This window comes from Ochotona curzoniae, unplaced genomic scaffold (genome assembly GCF_017591425.1).
Source record: "Ochotona curzoniae isolate NIBS_2020 unplaced genomic scaffold, NIBS_Ocur_1.0 scaffold_4506, whole genome shotgun sequence".
In the NCBI taxonomy this organism is placed as follows: Eukaryota; Metazoa; Chordata; class Mammalia; order Lagomorpha; family Ochotonidae; genus Ochotona; species Ochotona curzoniae.
The window spans coordinates 67,480,173-67,502,926 of NW_024467119.1; the positions used below are offsets into that span (position 1 = coordinate 67,480,173).

At 39.7% G+C, this 22,754-nt stretch overlaps 1 protein-coding gene across 10 annotated transcripts in view; it reads right to left on the minus strand.

Moving 5' to 3' along the window:
* ELF2 (E74 like ETS transcription factor 2) overlaps positions 1 to 22,754 on the minus strand; it is a 107,579-nt gene that overhangs the window by 62,482 nt on the left and 22,343 nt on the right. For 3 of the 10 annotated variants that reach the window (XM_040967217.1, XM_040967215.1, XM_040967214.1), the window contains exons 3-5: positions 17,319 to 17,395; positions 15,870 to 16,061; positions 3,974 to 4,139 (exon numbers count right to left, since the gene is read on the minus strand). In XM_040967217.1, the coding sequence (XP_040823151.1) occupies positions 3,974 to 4,139; positions 15,870 to 15,935 (232 nt within the window). In that variant the 5' untranslated portion in view covers positions 15,936 to 16,061; positions 17,319 to 17,395. Of the gene's footprint in view, positions 1 to 1,019; positions 1,072 to 3,973; positions 4,140 to 15,869; positions 16,062 to 17,318; positions 17,396 to 22,754 lie in introns of those variants that run through there. The other 7 variants (XM_040967218.1, XM_040967216.1, XM_040967226.1 and 4 more) reach the window with 7 other exon arrangements.

Here is a 22,754-nt window from a genome sequence, read left to right on the forward strand (position 1 = left end):
CCAAAAAAGCCTTGGGACCCTGCACCCATGTAAGAGACCTGGAAGAAGCTCCAGGCTCCTGGCTTCCATCCTGGCCCACGCTGGGCTGTAGTAAACCTGGGTTTTAGGGAGTGAACCAGGACAGGAGAACCCACTCTGTCTCTCTGCCTTTCAAACAAATAAGTAATAAAAATTTAAATAATTAACATGGCTAGATGCAAATCATTCTATGATTTCAGTTCTGCTACTTCAATGAAAATGGGAATGCTGTTTTCAGTGTGTACATACACAAATGGGTATTCAGAAAAAGCCAAAGAAAAAAATGTGAACATACACAGAACTGACATAACTGGTTACTGAATACAGCTATGAACACTTTTTAGATGGACATAATCTATAGTATGGAAGCATTCTAGTAATTGTTTCCTAACTGCACACAAGCAATTACTATTCTATATGGATCTCAATTCACTAAATTAGCCAAATAGAAACTGCCATCTTACAAATACCCTTTCCTTTTCTTCTCAATCAGCTTCTCCAACTACTACACATATCTAGAACTTGAGTTGTAAATTCACACCGTCACAAAAATAAACATGGTTCTAACCCACTACCTAGAAAGAAACATGGATTCAGATGAATGATAACGTTTATTTATCTGCATAAACCCCGGGCATCAGAGAATTAAAATGTATTCAGATCATAACTTTAAAATGTACTTGTTTATTTAACTATAAATAAAAATATGCTGAGGTGAACTAACTTTAAAACTAATTATGAGTATCAATAAACCTTATAAAGTTACATGAAACTCTATAAGCAAGAATGGGATATATATTTCTGAGGTACTTTTACATTTTTAAATAAGATAAGTGGTTTATGTAAGATGAATTTCCAAGATACTTTCATAACATTTTAGAATAACTTAAGTGGCTTTTAACATTTTCTTTCAACATTGAAGAAAAATAATCCTAAAAAATATTATCAAATATTTAAAACCCAATGATAAAAATAATTACAAAAGTGAACCAGTCTTTTACCTGGCAATTCCTTATTTCCTTTTGCAGTATCATAATCACTCAAATTTCTGTCCTGAAAATAGATTACCATCACCCTCAAATTCAAGCAGTTTTAGAATGAAATCCCTCAAATGAATTACATTCATTTTCTATCCAGAATTTGTTTACCTGAATTAATTTAAATTAATGAAACATCTCATCAATTATACAGTGAATAAGATTTAGCCAATATGCTCTAGTTTTTAATGTGATAAGCATCTTAGTTTACATTTCTATGCAAATTTGGTTCCATAGTTTTCATTTTTAAAAAAAATGTCTAAGGTGCTACCCAAAATCATAATGTTCCTTATATTTTTTCATCACAACATTATCCTAAAGTTTCAAACAAGTTCTACATTTTTCAATTTTTCAATTTAAGTTATGATCATTTTTTTCTGTACTTTTACTATTCTTTTCTAGTTGTGTTCCCAAGAGTGAAAACCAACTGCTATACTCCTATATGCTCCAAAATACCATACTACTTCATATTGTCAACGGCTCTATCCATTATAAGGAAATTCATCTTTACCACTATACTTTTCTAGCTTCAGGATAAAACATGCATTTAGCTTAGCAGTTGGGATACCATCGATGAGAGCACCCATGTCCCATGTCAGAATGCCTGGTCTAACGTCCCCTTGGCTCCTGACTGCAGCTTTCTGCTAACACAGAACCCGGGAGACAACAGTAATGGCTCAGACACTGGGTTCCTGCCACCCACAAAGAAGACCTGGACTGAATTCTTGGCTTTCCAGCCCTAGACCCTTAAAGACATCTGGGGAGTGAAGCAGCAGAGAGGATTCCTCTGGCTCTTACATAACTTACTCTTTTAAAAGGCCTGTATTATCTGCTGCTAGGCAGGTAGAACTCTACAGTCATGAAGTCTATGTAGCTCCGGAGTGAACCTGCAGATGGGAGCTCATTACTTTGCTATTTACCTTTAAATATTCAGGTACTATGTACTGTAAATGACTCTACTCCAGATTACAGTCATGAAGCCCATATAACATTTTGACAATCTGTCTTGATAAAACGAATTAATTACCATATCCCTTGAGGTTTGCTAACAAAGTCATCATTACTCTGAAAAACAAGGGAACTTCCAACCCCTCTGTTTAAAAATCCAAACAGGGACTGGTGCTGTTGGTATGTAGGTTAAGCCTTTACATGAAGCAGCAGCATCCCAAATGGGCACCAGTCCATTTCCTGGCTCCCCCATTTCTGATACAGTTCCCTGCTTATGGCCTAGGAAAATAGCCAAGAATGGCTCAAGTCCTTGTGCCCCTACACCCTTGTGGGAGACCTGGAAGAAGCTCCTGGCTCTCAGCTTCAGATTCACCCAGGTACAGCCATTGGAACCACTTGGGGAATAAATTAGCAGATAGAAGATCTCTCTCTTTGTTTCTCCTTCTCTGTGTAACTCTGTAACCCTTTCCAATACAAATAAATGCCTCTTTTAAAAATTCATATAAACAAAACTTGAATAACTTGAAGCTGGGAGACACTAATAGTCCCACTGAACAGGAAGACATCTAATACTCAAAATTTTTTAATCATGAGAGTTTGTCACATTTATAGAAAGTTATCTGAATATTTAAGAAGTTTCACTAGGAATGTAAACCACACAAAGGATTCTTTTTCTTCACTAACAGCTACAGACAATTTTTTATGTTTGTTATTATATAATGGTCATTATGATTGTCTTGGTAAATCCTCCTATTTTCTTTATGGTCAACAGCAAAAAGGAAAAAAAATTCTCCAAGAATTCTATATGATAATCAGGCCTGGTGCTGTGGCCTAGTTAGTGGCTAAACTCTTCACCTTGAACACGCCAGGATCCCTTATGGGCACTGATTCTAATCCCGGCAGCTCCACTTCCCATGAAGCTCCCTGCTTGTGGCCTGGGAAAGCAGTCAGGGATGACCCAAAGCCTTGGGAGCCAGCACCCACACAGGAGACCTGGAAGAAGTTTCTGGCTCCTGGCTTCAGATGGGCACAGCATGGGCCATTGCAGTCACTTGGGGAGTGAACCATCGGATGGAAGAGCTTCCTCTCTGTCTCTTCTCCTCTCTGTATATCTGACTTTGCAATAAAAAATAAATAAATCTTAAAAAAAGAATTCTATACAATAACCAACAATAAGACACATGAATATCTCACCACATACAGACTGAAATACCAAGGCTTCTAAAGACAAAATAAAGTGGGGGAATAAAGGAGGAATCTAATAGAACTCTACCAAGATGCTTTCCATCTAAGGAAAAAGACGACACTGCTCCACAAGACTGACTCAAAGAAACTCTTAATCAATTATAGAATGAGAATGCTGTATTTATTCATTTATATTATATTTATATATATATATATTTTTTTTCATTTCATTTCACTTGAGAGGCAGGGAGACAGGTAAGAAATTTCTGTCCCCTTAAAGAAGTTTGAGATCTGAGGACTCAACCCAGGTCTCCATGTGAGCAGCAGAGATCCGCGCATCTGACTCACTAGCTGCTGTCTCCCAGGGTACACTCCTGCAGGAAACTGGAACTGAGAGTGAAGCAAGATCTCAAAGAGAGGCACTCTGACATGGAACATGGGCATCCAAACCAGTGTTCTAACCACTGTGCCAAATATCAGCCTGTATCTGAATTTTTTTAAATTAATCTCATGTATTAGTCTACTAAATTCTATCATTACTTGATAACAGCTATCATTATAAAGTCATAATTTTGACAATGGGGTCCATAGTATACGAGACTCTCTCATACCTGAAATAATAAAAATTACATAGACTCCGTTAACCAGACAGGTTTCATTGGTTTCCAAGCTATACTAAATAACATGAAAAAGTTCTTCAGTATATCATTCATCTGGCAATAGTAATGTTGGAAACTTAAAAAATGAGAAAATTACAAATAACAAATATTTTATTAGATGTCTACCTGTTTCCACATTCTCGGTCTCAACTTCTTGTTCTTCTGCCACATCTTGCATCATATAAGTCTCATCATCATAAACCAGAACCTGGGCTGCATAGCCCTGCTCTACTCTGGCACTTGGAACTGGCTCCACAATCACTGCTGGATATTCAGAAACCTTTTCACTTTCCTACAAGAGCAAATTTAAACAAGAATCAACCTCTTTATTAACAAATTCTGGATGCACTTATAAATCCTTGAGTTCATACAGTCTCAAGCAATTCCACATAATGAGTTTCATGTATCATAATATGACGGTAAAAGTCAAAACAAGAGATGGAGAAGGCTAACTTCATAATCTTTCCAAGTCTCAAAAGACTGAAAGATAAAACATGTTAACTTATTTGGGCTTAAGATGGCACATTAAACATTTATGTGTATAATTACAATGTCTTACAAAAGCACACTAAAACAACAGTAAAATATTTTATTTTATGCCTAAACTCACACAGAGATGAGGGTGCCAAACAAGGAGTAAAAGCAAGAAAATCTTGGAAGATTTGAAAGTGAATGGATAAGTGGTTTAACAGATCTAGGAAAACCAAATCACAGCCTTGCAGTTAAAAAAAAAATTTAAATAAATAAAATAAAAGCTGAGAAACAATGCAATAAATGGTGGAGAAGCCACAGAAAACAATACCAATTACTTCTGGAAATGGAGAAGTAGCAGTTGGTAAGGGGTTAGAACAAGAAAAGGTCCGGGCAAGCTGTGTGGAGAGCACTTTCACTCCCAGACCCGCCCCTTCCTTTCCAATGCTAGGCCACCAGTTCTCCTCCACCTAGGCAGAAGCCTCGAGTTACTTTCTGGAGAGGGAAAAACAAGAGAATCTTTGAGGTAGAACAGGCACATTTACTAAGCTCATATGTACCAAAAACAGGATTTATTTTTTTCAGATTAAAGACAGAATTTCTAATCAGCATTTTAGTCTTCCACTCTTAATCATAGGCAGACAGTTCAACATTATGTAACATCCAAGGAAAAACCTCAGTCACAGAAAATAAATATATACATACATAAAAACAAATATACACATACATATTCTGTTTATATTCCTCAGAGTTAAAAGTTTATAGCCAGAAAATAAGAATATTATTTAGTAGAGAACTGAAAATGATAAAATACAAAGTTCTTGAAAATTAGAAACATGGTGACTGAAATGAAAAAATAAGAGGCTTGAAAGAAAAAAAGAAAAAAACATGGAAGCACTCTCCAGAGGGAGAAAAGCAAAGGAAAACACGTGAGAAAAGACAATAACATTACAGCACCAGTCCAGGTGATCATACAGCATTTGAATAACAAGAGCTCCAGAAAAAGAAAATAGAAAAAAAAAGGGGGGGGGGGCAGAATATAACAAATGGAAAAAAATCATAGAACCAAATAATGAAAATTCCTCATTGTTGACAGTTATGAACTAATTGCTCACTTGAAAGAACCAGCCAGGTGTCTAGTCCACAAGAATCAAGGGACACCTATACTTAGCATATCACTGGGAATTCTCATAATGCTGAGAACAAAAAGAAGTTTCTACAAGCTTCTAGAAAGAAAACACAGGTTATACACAAAGATCCAGGACACAGACTTCAGCCTTCTCTAGTCCTACTGGAAGAAAGATAACAATGGAGCAATTTCTTCAGATCTATGAGGGGAAAATATTTCCATTTCAGAATCCTCTCCCGGTCAAATCATCTCATGAAAGTAAAGATATTTTCTCAGAAATAAACTATCTCAAAATATTTTCCTCCCATCTTTCCTCTCTCAAACAAATACAAGATGTATCCCACAAAACTCCCCTCCCTCCACCCTCAAAAACAGAGTAAACTTTTTTTGAAAATGACAGAAAACAGAATTTGGGAAAGCCAGTGAAAGATCCAATAGGAATTTTTAGGAAAACTGTGAATAGAAATTCCAAGAACCCAGCTGCATATCAGATTTAAAGGGCAACCAATTCAGATTTGGGCAGTGTGCTTCCCGACACAGCACGAGTTGTCACTACCAAGATAAGCCCAGGACAGAATGCTCAGGCAAGCCTGTTCCAGACTGTATCCCCTTTAGTCACTCCACTGTGCACTGCTGCCTGGATCAACCGAGAACATTCACCTCGCCTCCCAAGAAAGCATTCTGCTGATTTATTCCAGAACGTTAAGAGGAAAACACCAACAGCTTAGAAACAGAAATTATACAACCATCCTCTCCCAATTTAGTTAGCTTCAATTTGGTACACTATTCATTTGTCCAAAGTCATACATTGTTTAGAAATATTGCTATCTAATCCCCCGAACCATTTGCATATACCTCTCAAAGTGACAGTAATGGCCCAAATTCTGTTTCACTTTTCATTGTGATCAAGATGCTCATGTGCTAGGATTGGCACAGTGGCTCAATTAGCTAATCCTTCACATGCAAGTGCCAGCATCCAATATTACTGCCAGTTCCTGGCCTGGCTACTCCACTTCCCTTTCACTTCACTCTTTGTGGCCTGGGAAAGTAGTGGAGGATTGCACAAAGCCTCAGGACCCTGGACCCACATGAGAGATGTGGAAGAAATTCCTGGCTCCTGGCTTTGGATCAGCTTAGCTGCAACTGTTGCAGACATTTGGAGAGTGAACCAGTGGATGAAAAATCTTTCTCTCTGTCTCTCCTTCTCTCTGTAGATCTCTAGCTAGCTTTATAATAAAAATAAATTAATCTTCAAGAAGAAAGGAAGGGAGGGAGGGAGGGAAGGAGAAGAGAAGAGAAGAGAAGAGAAGAGAAGAGAAGAGAAGAGAAGAGAAGAAGAGAAGAGAAGAGAAGAGAAGAGAAGAGAAGAGAAGAGAAGAGAAGAGAAGAGAAGAGAAGAGAAGAGAAGAGAAGAAAAGAAAGAAAAGAAAAGATAAGATGCTCATGGGCCATAGGAATATCTGGACTTGATAACTGACCCAGCATCCTACTAAGGCAAACCCGGGGAGGGAGGGTACCAGCAGTGATGGCTCAACAAACTGTGATCCTGCCATCCACATAAGAGAACCACCACCCTCTATTGTGGGCATTTGGGGAATGAATCAGTAGACAAGACAGCTTTTTTTGTTTTCTCTTTCTCCCTCTGAAATTTTTCAAAATAAAATTCTTTTTCCAGCTTGGCCCACCACACCACTTGTAAGCGTCTTCCAACTCTCTTCTCTCCAATGACTGAAATTTGGGCAACTTAGTCTTTCCGGCATCTCCCTTCTTTTTACTGCACACCACCTTCTCTGGCAAGCACACACCTTAACGATTTTAAGTAGCATCTTGGTGCTTATGATTGCTCAGCATGTGTGCTCTACTCTGACCCATCTCCTCAGTTCCAGAACCAAATTTTAAAGTACCCAATGTCATTATAGGAATTCAGCCAACACATGAAGTTCAACATGAATATCAGTGACTCTCCCTGGCCCCCTTGCTCTGCCATCTTCGTTAAACGTCAGTCTCCCTATTTGAAAGAGTTTACAATAACTTTCATACCTGGTAAGGATACTGAAATTGATTATGCACAAAGTAGCACAGTGGGTAGCACAAAATACTCAAGCAGTAATGGCTATTTTTATATTGCAACAATAATAACAATCCTTAAATCTATTATTTGTCCCAACTTGGAGGGATCTTTTTACACTATAATCAAATCTATTTGTGTTACTTTGCACAGTAAATTTTTAATGACTCCCATATGTTTAAAATCAAAGTTTAACAGACTAAACCAAAACGTAACTTCCAACCCATCAGTTATAGGTTGAGCTGTATTCTGGCCAGGTAAACTGTCCTTTGAATGTGGCCTTATTTGCAAACAGTCTTCACAGATGATCAAGGTAAAATGAGACCATTAGGATAATCACTAAATTAATTTGACTATATCCCCAATAAAAAATACTTTTTGAAAAAAAGATATACATAGAGACACAAAGAGAGAGGAATACATATATATTTGTGCCTCCATGTATAGCTCACTTTCCAGTAAAAATAAACAAATCTTTAAAGATTTTGGAAAGGCAGATTTACAGAGAAGAGAGAAAGAGAAACATCTTCCATCTGCTGGTTCATCCCCTAAAATGGCTGCAAAAGTCAAAACTGAGCTGATTAAAGCTGAGAGCCTGAAGCTTCTTCTGGGTCTCCCACAAGGGTCCAGTATCCAAAGGCTTTGAACCATCCTCCACTGTCTTCCCAGAGATGAAGGGGAAGTGGGACAGCCAGGACACAAAGCAGGACCCATATGGGATCCCTACATTTGTCTGCAGAGGATTAGCCTCAATTGAGCCATCATGCTACTCCCAATATTAACAAGTTTTATAGACTCAATATTTACTAGTCTATGGGCTAATAACTTCAAGAGCTTTTTCTTGGTCAATTATACAGAGGCTATTATATGTAAATATGCAGATAACTATTGCTTTCTATTGTATAGTTAGCTATTTTTACTGGAGAAAGGGAAAATGGCATCAAGAGTTTGTTTTCAGAAATAGGAAAAAGTAACATATCCACTGGATTAGTTTGCTCAGAATATTTTGTTCAAATCATCAAAATGTGCAGCAGTTTAAGTGAACAAATCCTAGATTCAGTGAGTCTTGGCATAACCCACCTAAACTATGTTTGCCAGACTCAACAAGTCCAAACTGCAGGATACTCACTTACATTTCAATTTCAGATAAGCCATGAATAATAAAGTTTTTCATGCAATATTTTAGACATACTTAAAGTAGAAAAGTTTTTGTTTATCTCTAACTCAAATAGAATTTGATATCTTATATTTTATCTGGGAACCCTATTATAAATCCTAACAGTGATCATGAGAGGTGTGGTACTATGATGTTTCCCTAAAAGGGTGCTTTAATATACACTCAGCTACTGCTCACCAGGGATTAGAAGTTTCCAAACACAAGCAAAATTCTGAGAGTAGTAGTACTGCAATCCTTACACGGTAGCTTAGATATAAAAATAAATGAGATTCAAAAACACATACATTTGTTTCACATTTTTGCTCTTATCGTCAGGTTCACATCACCTTCAAAAAGCCTTACTAAAGCTGAACACAGTTGTCAACCTTGTGACTTAACAGGTAAAGCCAGCACCTGCCAGTTCAAGTCCTAGCCAATTCTACTTCTGATCCAGCTCTCTGCTAATGAGCCTGGGAAAGCAGCTGAAGATGGCCCAAGCCCCATTACTTGGGTCCCTGCAAACACGTGGGAAATTCAAATGAAGTGAAGCTCCTGGCTGCTGACGTCACAGCTGGAGAGGAAATCAGCAGATGGAAGATCTGTCTCCTTTCACTCTGCAACCCTGACTTCAAACACATACATACATACATACATACATACATACATTAAACCTATCTATCTTAAGGGGAAAAAAATAAAGAAAACATGAAACACAAGGTTACAGCAGGTTTGGGAGGAGCTAATCTCCACCTCCCCTAGAAGACATTCCAAGTAAATATCACCAAACTAAAAACAGTGCTTGGTATGTTAAGCCAGTTTTAAGATGAGTAGCTAACTAGGACGATCATATTGCCCAAAAAAGAAAAAAGACATCAGAAAATAACTGAATAAATTAACATTTGTCCATCTAATGAGACCATTCAGCATCAATTAATAAATTAAGGCAGTACATTAATAAATTATGTACTGAAATACTTAAACACAGCCGCTTTTGGCAGTGAGGGGTCGGGTTGCGGTTCCGGCTTTTCCCGGACCCTCATGAGCGTGCCTCATTATTTTAGTGTTGCTGCTGGGCAACGACAAAATACCATCTGCATAATCTCAAACTTGAAAGACAATCTGGCTCAACTGTTACAAGTGTCTTTTTTTTTAAGATTTATTTATTTTTACTGCAAAGACAGATACACAGAGAGGAGGGCAGACAGAGGAAGATCTTCTGTCTGATGGTTCACTCCCAAGTGAGCACAACAGCTGGAGCTGTGCCAATCTGAAGCCAGGAGCCAGAAGCTCTTTCAGGTCTCTCATGCGGGTGCAGGGTCCCAAGGCTTTGGGCCGTCCTCGACTGCATTCCCAGTCCACAGGCAGGGAGCTGGATGTGAAGTGGAGCTGCTGGGATTAGAACCGGCACCCATATAGGACCCCAGCATGTTCAAGGCAAGGACTTTAACCGCTATGCTATCGCGCCAGACCCAACTGTTAAAAGTATTAAGAATATTATATCTAACTTAAATCTTATTTACTTTTGATCAACCTTATACAGATATGTTTATAGGAATGAACTGCACAAATATCACATCCCTGTTAACTACCATAATACCAAAGAAACACATTTCTGTGACTACAGAATGTAACAGTAAACACTACCCTTGCACATATACACACAGGCCCAGGCAAGCAGCAGGCTATTCCTACAGATTCCTATTTCTGCAGGCCTGCCTTTTCTGAAATTCTGTATTGGAATCAACAGTTGATGATCCTGTTTGTCCAACTTCTTTAATGCTGGTTATTACTTATGTGCTACATGTATCAATAGTTCATCTTTTTATTATTGATAAATATACACGAATCATTTATCCATTTACCTATCTTCATATGGCTCTACACTCTAATACCCATATTTTTCCTCTTCCCTTCCTTTCATTTCATATTTACCTACAAGTCAAATTAGCAGATCAAATAGTAGACATTTACTTTAATACAAAACCATCAAATTATTTTCCCAAGTGATGATATTATTTTACCCTCCCACTATCAATGTGGGAGAGTTCCAGCTGCTCCACACCATTTCCAACACATGATATAACTTTTCATCAAAATCCTCACTTTGTGCTAAGAGGGGGAGGATCTCTGTAGTTCCCATCTGCAGTTCCCGGATCACTGAAAATATCTAACACTTTTATGTTTATGGATCATTCACTTCTCTGTTCCAATCTATTATCTATCATAATAGGTTATTTCTAGCTTATTATTGTGCTGAGAATAAGAACTTTGATAGTACACATGTTATGAGTATTCTCTCACAAACTTTAATTTTCCTTTTAATTATAATAAGATTTTTAAATAACATAAGTTCTTTATTTAAATGAAGCTAATTTTTTACAGTTCATGTACTTTTGCATTCAGTCTAAAAAGTCATCACCTATTTCAAGGTTGAGAATATTTTTTCCCATTCTCTCTCGGAACATTTTTTAAGGAGTTATTTATTTTTCTTTGAAAGGCAGACATACAGAGAGGAGAAGAGACAGGGAGGAAGGTCTCTCCATTGATTCACTCCTCAGAAGGCTGTATGGCCGGAACTGAGTCAATCCCAAGTCAGGAGCCTGAGCTTCTTCTGAGTCTCACACACAGGTGGCAGGATCCCAAAGCTTTGGCCATCCTCTACTGCCTTCCCAGGCCACAAGCAGGGAGCTGGATGAGAAGTGAAGCATCTGGGACACAAACTGGTATCTGTATCAGACTCTGGCACTTTGTAAGATGAGGATTCAGCATTTGAGCCATCATACCTGGCTATGTAAAAATGTTTATATTCAGCTTTTATATCTGTCTATCATCAATTTTTAACTACTACATACTATGTGAGAAGGCATTGATTCATGTATTTGCATACAGATATCCCGGTGTTTTACCAGCTTTTAAAAAAAATTTTAAGACTTATTTCTTCCTATTGGAAAACCAGATTTACAGAGAAAAAGAGAAAGATCTATCATCTGCTGATTCACTCCCCAAGCGACCAAACGTCCAGAGCCAAGCCAGTTCAAAGCCAGGAGCCAGGAGCTTCTTCCAGGTCCCCCACGTGGGTGCAGGGTCCCAAGGCTTTGGGCCATCTTCCACTGCCTTCCCAGGCCACAAGCAGGGAGCTGGAAGGGAAGTGGAGCTCTGGGGACATGAACCATACCCCTGTGTGATCCCAGCACATGCAAGGTGAGGATTTCAGCCAATAGGCTGCCGCACTGAGCCCTTAAAAAACAAAAAACAAAACAAACAGAAATTCTAAACAGCTTAGTTCAGGGGACCCCAAAGCTGAGTTCTGGTATTTTTTTGCTGGGCAGTTTCTCTAGAATACTCTACCCCTCAAACTAGTTGTTTCAGCCTACCCAAATCACCCCCCCCTTTTTTTTTTTGAGATTTGTATTGTTTTTCAGGTTCACTCCCCAAATGGATGCAATGATCACAACTTAGCCAATCCAAAGCCAGGAACCAGGAGTTTCTTCCCAGTTTCCTACACAGGTGCAGGGTCCTAAGAGTTGGGACCATCCTCAACTGCTTTCCCAAGCCACAAGCAGGGAGCTGGTTGGGAAGTGCAGCAGCTGGGACACAAACCAGTGCCCATATGGGATCCTGGTACATGGCATCAAGGATTTAGCCCCTGGGCCATTGTGCCAGGCCCCAAATTTTGTTTCTCAGTTTTGCTCTGTTTAGATTTCTTTGCCTCACACTGTGCAACAGGCACCATCCAATAAGTTAGTACAGTGACAGAAATGATCTTGCTTTCTCTTAAGAAATACATTCCTACCTATGTTGTTGTCTAATGTTTCAAAAATGTGGCTTCATATTTGCCCCTTTTCCCAATTGTTTATGCTGAGAGTGTAATTGATCTCTTATTCAATCATAACCTGAAGTAGAACTAGAATCTCTGTCTAGAAGCAGATGCCCTGCAGAATTCATATTTATTGTGTTTTTATAAATTTAAACTCATCTAGAAGTTTTTTTGCATTAATCTGTTTCTGACAGATCTGTTTTCAAAAATTGCTCTTGCTTTTACAGAAGGTTTAACTTTTTCATATGATCTTTATCTTCATATGATTAATTTCCCAAATTTACCCTGATATTTTATAGAGATGGAATTTAACAATTTAGGTGAGTGATGATAGATTCATCTCCACAATACTGATCATTACCATCTCTCTTGTCCAGGCACAAAGTCTTATCTCTGGGGCCAGCTTTGTGGTGCAGCTGTTTGGCCTGAGGTTTGAGTGCCAGTTCTTATCCCAGCTACTTCACTGTCCATCCAGTTCTCTGCTAAGGTGTCAGGGGAAGATAACAAATGAAGGTCCAAATGCTTGGGCCCCTGCTGTTCACATGACATGCCTGGGTGGTGTTTTGAACTCCTGGGCATTAGTCTAACCCAAGATCAGCTGCTACAGCCATTTGGTGACTGAACCAGCAAATGGAAGATTTCTCTCTTCTTATCTATATAAAGTTTATTTCTTTATTAATGTCTCCTTTCAAATGCTTCAGTCTCATCAATTAATTTCATTCAGGCAGGTCCCATATATCTTTTACAATTATTCCCCAATTTTTTCTTTAATATTTTTCTGACAGGGGCCTTATTTTTCATAATCTGCTCTAAATATCACTGTTAGTACAAAGAAAAGCTAATTATTGTTTATGTTGATTTTGTGGCCAAACTACCAAGAATTCTTAGTTCTAATGAGTTTTCAGTGGATTCCTACTGGTTCTATCAAATACAGAACATATTATGTTCCTATAATATTTTGGTACCTCTTATGTTTATAGTTTTTCATTATCATGCTATTGCAGAAAATATTCAGGAATAATAATGGCAGTGAGCATGCCTATCTTTTTTCCAGTTTTAAAGGAATTGTTCCATTACTTCACCAGTGAACAGCATACAGGTTGTTGGTTTATAATGTATTTCTTACGTTAAGGAAATATACTTCTATGTTTGTATTAAAATTTTATCAGTAATTAATACACAAAATTCCATTTAACCAAGAATCTTATCTCTACTCATAAATTACATCAATAGTTTTCTTAATATTAAAATATTTCTATATGCCTAAATCCTATTTAATAATGCGCTTGAACTATATGATGCATTTGTATATTTATCACTCTTTTAAAGATAGATTTATTTGAAAGGCAGAGTTAGAGATGGGGAGAGAGAGTTCTTTCATCCTTTGACTCACTTCCCCAAATGGCTGCATTGGCCAATACAAAGATTTCATCTGCGTCTAACCAGGTACAGGGCATGAGCACTTGGGCCATTTTCTTATGTTTTCCCATTTGCATCAGCAGGGAGTTGGACTGGAAGTACAGCATCAGGGACTCCAATCACATGAGATGTAGGTGTCATAGACAACAGCATAGCCTGTTTCACTACAGTGTGCATCCTGTTTATTACTTTTTTCACAATAACTTTATCTCTTCTCACTTACAAACTTTAGTTTACTTTTGTGTGATATCAGAAATAGAGTAGTTCTGACTTTGTATTATTTTCATATTTAGGAAAAATAATTTTAAAATCCCTAATATCATGATAATAACCTCCCAGGTGCCTACCATTTTTTATATTGCATTTATTTAATATTTAATTAAGTATATTTGTTTATTTTTTAAAGATTTATTTATTGTATTAGAAAGGCGGATATACATAGAGGAGGAGAGACAGAGAAGAAGATCTTCTGTCCGACGATTCACTCCCCAAGTGAGCACAAATGCAGGTGCTATGCCGATCCAGAGCCAGGAGCCAGGAATCTCCTCCAGGTCTCCCACACGGGTACAGGGTCACAAAGCATTGAGCTATCTTCAACTGCTTTCCCAGGCCACAAGCAGGGAGCTGGATGGGAAGTGGAGCTGCCGGGATTAGAACTGGTGCCCATATGGGATCCCAGTGCATTCAAGGTGAGGACTTTAGCCACTAGGTCACCGCACCGGGCCCAATATTTAATTAAGTTTATTTGAAAGGCAGAGTTAAGAAATGAGAGACAGAGAAAGAAAGATCTGTCTGCTGGTTCACTCCCCAAATGGCCTCAATGGCCAGAGCTGTGCTCATCTGAAACCAAGAGCCAGGAGCTTTTGCCAAAGAAAAAGGTATCTCACATAGGTACAGGAATCCAAGGACTTAAACCATTCTCTTCTACTTTCCCAGGCCATATGCAGAGAGCTGTATTGCAAGTGGAGCAGCCAGGACAAACTAGCACCCATCTGGGATGCTGGTGCCACATGTAGAGGCGTGGTCTATTACACCACAGCATCACCACACCTCCCCCCCCCAACACACTCACACCTTTGAAACATCTCCCTTTTTTCTGATTCTAGGATTCCAATTCTAAAATTTTAAGAAGTAATTCTTTATGCCATCCCACATTATTATATGCAAGAACCACAGTTCTGCAAAGTTGCTCATTAAGACAAAAATCTCTTTCAAATAGCACGATCCTCAATATTCTCTTTGTACTCTAAGAGTATTTTTGCAATATTTGTGGTTCTTTTCATTTCCTGGAATTCTCTTTCCCAACACTTCTATAGCCCCATACCTCACTCCATTTAGCTAGGCTGAAACGTCACCTCTTCAGAAAAAGTTTCCCTATGGATCTTAATTAAATTAACCTCATCACATCTTCCATCTCTCTCTGAATTTTTCTTAAGCTCCTCTGAAATATTTTATCCTCAGTGCCCCCCAAAAAAGCACTTGAAATCCACTAACCATTCAAATTCCTGAGTGTATATATATAAGATAATAATAATTCTGAGGTATCCATACTAACTTTAGCAGAATAGCAGAGAAATAAAGATGACAAGCAGAACAGATGCAAATTTCTAACTTAGGATACAATGAATTAGGTATTTAGGTACAGTACAAATCTATACTGTATAAACCAAGACAATGGGTCTTGCCAGGAGTTTAAATTCATCTCTAAAAACCTACAGTGTTCTCTCCATTTTCTGCCTCACTTTATGGTCACTCTAACATGTGCATACTCCATCAAGCCAGGTGACTCCTGCAGTTACCTCCTGCAGCCACCCAAGTGGTAAGTATATGCACATACAATGACATGTGCCCTTATAATTTCATTCATTACAAAATTAATGCCTGTTTACCATCAATTTCAGAATTAGTTCATGCATTTCAATTTCTACAAACAAAACATAAATGATACAATGGATGCCTAACCTCTTGATCTACTCCATTGCTGGAAAGCTCCACAACAGAACCTCTGTCAACCACTGCTGATGTCATTGTTACTTCCCTGAGGAAGCTTCAAACGCTTTTTACCATGCAATTAAATGTTCACAGACGACTGCCAGTCTCATAGGTGTGCATTATCCAGATAGCCAGTCTTCTAAAGATGATAAAACAGAGAACCTTTAAAGAGAAAGAATTTTTAAAGTTATAAAAAAAACACAAGAAGAATATAAAGCACAACTTATTTTTGCAATTGATAATTTTTAACAATGTTTTACAAAAGAAAGAAAAAGGCAACAGGCTTCTACAATCCTGTGTCAAAAGAGGGCAGTAATGAGCATGCTATTTCTTAAAACTAACTTCTCACCAACTTCTTGTACGCAGAAAATATTACAACTTCTCCCTTTATAAAATGTAGTTTTATTCCTGAAATTTCTTAAAACAAAGTTTTGAATTTTTTTATGCACTAAATATAAAATGTAGACTGAGACAACTTCTAAAACAACTTGCCTACTTACAAACTAAAAGATTTATTGGTTTGTAAATACTGCATTCCCCTTCGGCTCACTTTGTTTGCATAACATAAGCTAAGACAGCAGTTACAATATCTGTGCCCAACATCAGAGTACATGGGACCAATGCTCCAGCTTCCTTAGTAGACATTAGGAAACAGCAGTGGTGGCTGTAGTAACTGGGTTCCTGCCGCCACAACCACTGTAGGACTGAGTTCCCAGCTGCTGCCTTCCATCCCGTCCAGTCTCAGTCATCCTAAGCATTCAGAGTGAACCAGTGGACTGCAGCATTCTCGTTGTTTGTAAACAAATATCTTTTTAAAAAGAATGAACTTCTTATAGCAGTGATGAGATAACTTATTTTATTAATCCTTCAATCATTGTTTTGTAATTAGTTCAGACAATAATAAATTGCTCAAGAAGCCTCTTAGCAAACTAATTAAGATTTTTTCCCCTCATATAGATGAATGTCAACAGAGATGTCATATTAAATTAATCCTAAAAAGCTGCTTTTTATAGGATTTCGTACATATTAAGTTTTCCATACAGAGAAAGCAGGCATTGCTAACAAGATTTTTATAACAACAAAATTAAGGAATGCAGAAAAACTAAGCATAATTTAAACAGCATATAATTATAATAAATCATTTCACTAACATGCTTTTCTATTAAAATTCATTCATGGCAATGCACAGATATGAAAATAAATGAATTTTATAAACTTTTTAAAAAATTAAAGACAAAAGTTTCACTAAATCAGACTCAATATTAGTCACCTTTTGAACTCATAAACAAAATGAACAAGTTTTTGTATATTAACAAGGAAATATCCACTGAAAAACTCTCTATCATATTAAAGTAATGGCTGTACCCATAATGTTTTTAAAACATATACATAAAAATAACAAAAATAAACGTTACTTACAATTTGAATATTAAGCAGTTTAAGCATCCTTCACTATTTCCACAGTTTAGCAAAAGCTAAAGCCTGATCCAGCAGTTCTATGGGAAAAGAAAAAAACACACAATTAATAAAATTCTATTAAAGAATGGGTCCAACGTTATAGTCTAGTGGCTAAAGTCTTCCCCTTGCACGTGCCAGGATTCCACATGGGCACTGGTTTTAATCCCAGTGGCCCTGCTTCCCACCCAGCTCCCTGCTTGTGGCCTGGGAAAGCAGTTGAGGGCGGCCCAAAGCCTTAGGACCCTGCACCTGCGTGAGAGACCCAGAGGAAGCTCCTGGCTCCTGGCTTTGAATTGGTGCAACTCTGGCTGTTGCAGTCACATAAGAAGTGAATCATCAGACAAAAGGTCTTCCTCTCTTCCTCTCTATATATGTGCCTTTCCAGTAAGAATAAATAAATCTTTAGAATTCTATTAAAGAAAATATAACTCAGGCTGGTGTGACATAGTGAGCTAAGCCTCTGCCTGAACTACTGGCATTCTATATGGGCACCAGCTCGAGTCCCAGCTGCTCTACTTCCAGTCCAGCTCTCTACTAATGGCCTGGAAAAGCAGCAGTCTCAAGTTCTTGGGCCCCTGCACCCACATGGGAGATCCAGAAGATTCCTAGCTTTTGATCAGCTCGGCTCTGACTGTTGAAGCTATTTGCAAAATGAACCAACAGATGGAAGTCCATTTTCTCTCTCAAACACCTTCTCTCTCTTTAAAGTTTGCCTTTCAATAAAATAAACAAATCTTAAAAAAATAGATGGCTCCATTAAATATGATTCAGAGAGCAAATAACTACTAAAACAAGCCATCTCAAAAACTTAAGGGCACAGGAAAGCTAAGGCCAACGGGGACAGGAGCAGCGGAGATAAGGATTTAAATGCAGCGGCTTTTGGCGCTTAGCGGTCCAGCTGCGGTTCCGGCTTTACCCGGACCCTCAAGAGCGTGCCTCGTAGTTTTAGTGTCATCTCTACTGGGTGGTGGCAACAGTCTAGCATCTTATTGTCCAGGATGTGGTTAGGAACTTGCATTTTCTTTTCTTTTTTTAAACATTTATTTTATTTTCATTACAAAGTCAGATATACAGAGAAGAGAATAGACAGAGAGGAGGATCTTCCATCTGATGATTCACTCCCCAAGTGAGCGCAACAGATGGTGCTGTGCCGATCTGAAGCCAGGAGCCAGGAACTTCTTCCAGGTCTCCCACGTGGGTGCAGATTCCAAGGCCTTGGGCCGTCCTCAACTGCTTTCCCAAGCCACAAACAGGGAGCTGGATGGGAAGTAGAGCTGCCGGGATTAGAACTGGCATCCATATGGGATCTTGGCGCGTTCAAGGCGAGGACTTTAGCTGCTAGGCCATGGCACCAGGCCCAGAACTTGCACTTTCTAACATGTTGATCACTCAATATCATGTTAATTAACTTCAAGATATTGTAAATTTCCATGTTTCTTCCTGTTGTTGAAGTTGTGTTGTGGCTTTTCACTGGAGGGGATGATATTCTGCCAGCTCTACTTTCAGACCAAGGATGGTCTCCCAATGAAACTGTTGAATTTATCTGAACAATAAGATGCTGTACTTTCCACATGGTACATACCCGCAATGAAGGAATCATGACTGTTTATGAACTGTACTACTGTAACAAGCTTGATTTTTTAAAAAGATTTATTCATTTTCATTGGAAAGTCAGATTTTTGCAGAGAAAAAGATCCTCCACCACTGGCTCACTCCCCAAGTGGCCACAACAGCAGGAACTGAGTTGATCCAAAGCCAGGAGCCAGGAGCTTCTTCCAGATCTCCCACATGGGTGCAGGGTCCCAAGGCTCTGGGATATCACCCACTACTTTCCCAGGCCAGAAGCAGGAAGCTGGATAGGAATTGGAGCAGCTGGGACACAAACTAGCATTCACATGGGATCCTGGCACACACAAGGCAAGGACTTTAGCCACTAGGCCACCACTCCAGGCCCCAGACTTAAAATTTTTTTAAAGAATTTATTTTTATTTGAAAGGGCAGAGTGAAAGAGAAGGAAAATCACTGGTTCATTCCCCAATGACCCTCGGCTGTAAAGGTCAGAGCTAAGCCAATCAAAAGCCAGCAGACAAGAGTTTCTACAAGGTTTCCCACGTAGAGATAGCTTCATCCATTTTCTGCTGCTTTCCCAGGCCATAGCAGTAGAGCTGGAAGGGAAGTGGAGCAGCCAGAACACAAACTGGCACCCACATGGGATGCTGGCAACACAGATGGAGGTTCAGCAGTGCCCTAAATGAGTCATCATTAAGTAACTTATTTAGAGTAAAGATGTATCCTTCACACACAGTTTATGCACTATTAAGGGCTGTATTTCAATCAGCCAACAAGTTTTTTTTTCCTAATTATTTTATTTTGACAATAGCTAACAAATTTTTAGTAACTGGCCATAGGCATAACACCTGTTACCTAGATATACAAAATCAAATTTGAAAAAAAAAGTGACTAACCCAAAAAAACACTATAAAACAATGTTAATGGGTTAGGCGCAGTAGTCCAGTGGCTAAAGTAATGAGCTGGTATTCCATGTAAGCACTGGTTCATGTCCCAACGATCCCACTTCTCATCCAGCTTCCTGTTTATGGCCTGACAAAGCAGTCGAGGACAGCCCAAAGCCTTGGGATCCTGCACCAGTGTGGGAGATCCGGAAGAAGCTCTTGGCTCCTGGCTTTGGATCGGCACAGCTCTGGCCGTTGCGACCACTTGGGGAGTGAATCAGCAAATGGAAGATCTTTCTCTCTGTCTCTTCTCTTCTCTGTGTATCTGACTTTCCAATAAAAATAAATAAACCTTTTTTATAAAAAAGGTAATGATATAATTATTCACTGTTATTTTTTTCTCTTAACCCTCCTTAAATAGCTCTCCTCCTTACAAAGATAAATCTGTAGACTTATATAGGCATTGTGACAGAGAGAAAAGCTAGAGAAAATATCTGAAGACATAATGGCTAAAGATTTCCCACATTTCATGAAAGACACAAATAAAACATCCATAAAGTTCAATGAACTCCAAGCAAGAAAACTCCAAAAAGACTCACATAAAATTAATCTTTCATATCAAAGAAATCTTGAAAAAAGCATAAAGAAAAATGTGTTCCACACAACCGACTCCCAATAGGATTATCAGCAGATGGATGGTTAGTTGCTGGGCACATCGGTTAGGATGCCACAGGGGAGAATGCCACATCAGAGGTCCTGGGTTCAAGCCTCTGCTTTTCATGTCAGCTATTCGTTGACAGGCACTGAGAGAAGCAGTGCTGATGGCTCACACACTTGCCTCTGGGTCACCCACATAGAAGACCTAAATAGAGTTCCCGACTGCAGGCTTCAGCCTGAACCCACCCTGGCTATTGCAGGCATTTAGGAAATGAATCAGCAGATGGAATACCTTCCTCTCTGTATGTGTTTTGTTTCTCTATTCTGACTTTCAAATAAATGCATAAATAATTTTTCTTTTTTTTAAGCTCAATCAATCTTTATTGGAAAGTCAGATACACAAAGAGAGACAGAGAGGAAGTACCCATCCACTGATTCACTTCCCAAGTGACTGCAACAGCCAGAGCCACGCTGATCCGAAGCCAGGAGCCAGGAGCCTCCTCTGGGTCTCCCATGTGGGAGCACGGTCCCAAGGCCTTGGGCCATCCTCAACTACTTTCCCAGGCCACAAGCAGGGAGCTGAATGGGAAGTGGAGCATCCAGGATACAAACCAGTGTCCACATTGGATCCTGGCACATGCAAGGCAAGGACTCCAGCCACTAGGCTACCACACTGGGCCAAAATTTTATTTTTTAAAAGATTGTCAGTAGGCATCTCAACCAAAAGCTGGGATGACAGAAGGCAGTAAATCAATAAATTCAAAATACTAAACAAAATAATGTTTCAACAAAGAATCTTACATATGGGGTGCTACGTGTTAGTGTAGTGGTTAAAGTCCCTGCCTTGCATGTGCCGGGATCCCATATGGTCACTGGTTCTGGTCCTGGCTGCCCTGCTTCCCATTCAGCTCTCTGTTTGTGACCAGGGAAAGCAGTTGAAGGCGGCCCAAAGCCTTGGGACCCTGCACCTGCGTGGGAGACCTGGAGGAAGCTCCTGGCTCCTGGCTTCAGATTGATTCAGCTCCAGCCTCTGCAGCCGCTTAGGGAGTGAACCATCGGATAAAAGATCATCCTGACAGACCAAGCCAGGATAGACCATGGAGCTCAGTGACACTCACAGGAGCCAGGGCTAGAAGAAACAAGGCCTGGGCCAGGCTGTAACACCTGAGGCACATGCAAAGGCCAATCAGGGCTATGGCATCCACTGGTCCAAGTGCAATCCAGGACTAGGAGTGGGCCTCATGGAGGCTTTTGGGGGTCATCCCAACAAGGCAAAGGTACCCACTGATGTGTGTGAGACCAGGCCTGAGGGGGACTGGGCTGGGCTGGGCTTTTTGCAATACCTCTCAGTTCACATGAGAGATGAACTGTGGGTGGAGCTGACCAAGTAGCTTCATCCCCCTGACATGTGCATTGGGTAGTGCAGGGTATTGACCAAACCCACCCTTCACTGGTTGGAACACACAAGAGTCAAGTCTGAGGACACCCCAGGCACAGTTTCTTAGGGGACTCCCCAACCAGACCACTGAACTAACCTAGAGTGCATGTGTCAGGACTGGGCCTCCTCAGTTACTGATGCCTGGGCAGTGGTCAGTGTGCCAAATGCACACAGGAGACATGACAGCCAGCTCACCTAGGCCAGCAGAGAGCACTGAGTGCCTCATCAGAGGATGGAAAGCAGGACAGGTTGGACCACTCCTAGCCAAGCTCCGCACCAGGTGCCTGGGTCTGTGCATGCACTAAAGTGGACTTTGTCAACCAATATATCTTGGAAAGATTTTTCTCAGTGAAGCCAACAATGTATCAGAATTACCAAAACCACTCAAGTAACACCCTCAGAACACTCTTGCCCACACCAGGTTTTCTAAAGCATCAAATGACCATCTCCCCACCCCAGCTTGTTGATGTAGTTTGATAGCAAGGAAGCCTCCCCCGCCCGGTGCACAAAAGAGGCAGAAAAAAAAAAAACTGAAACATTTGCCCCATCTACCATCTTCCATACCACGACCCTCACCACCCTAAGAGGCCCACATGAGCATGCATCCCTCTCAACTACGTAAACAATATTGAAAATAAAATAAAAATTTTCAAAAGAAATAAAATCGTTGAAAAGGTAAATAGGTGGCAATTATAAAAGCCAAACTACTGTCGGGCCCGGCGCGGTGGCGCAGTGGTTAAGGTCCTCGCCTTGCACGCCCAGGATCCCATATGGGTGCGGGTTCTAATCCCGGCGACTCCTCTTCCCATCCAGCTCCCCGCTTGTGGCCTGGGAAAGCAGTCGAGGACG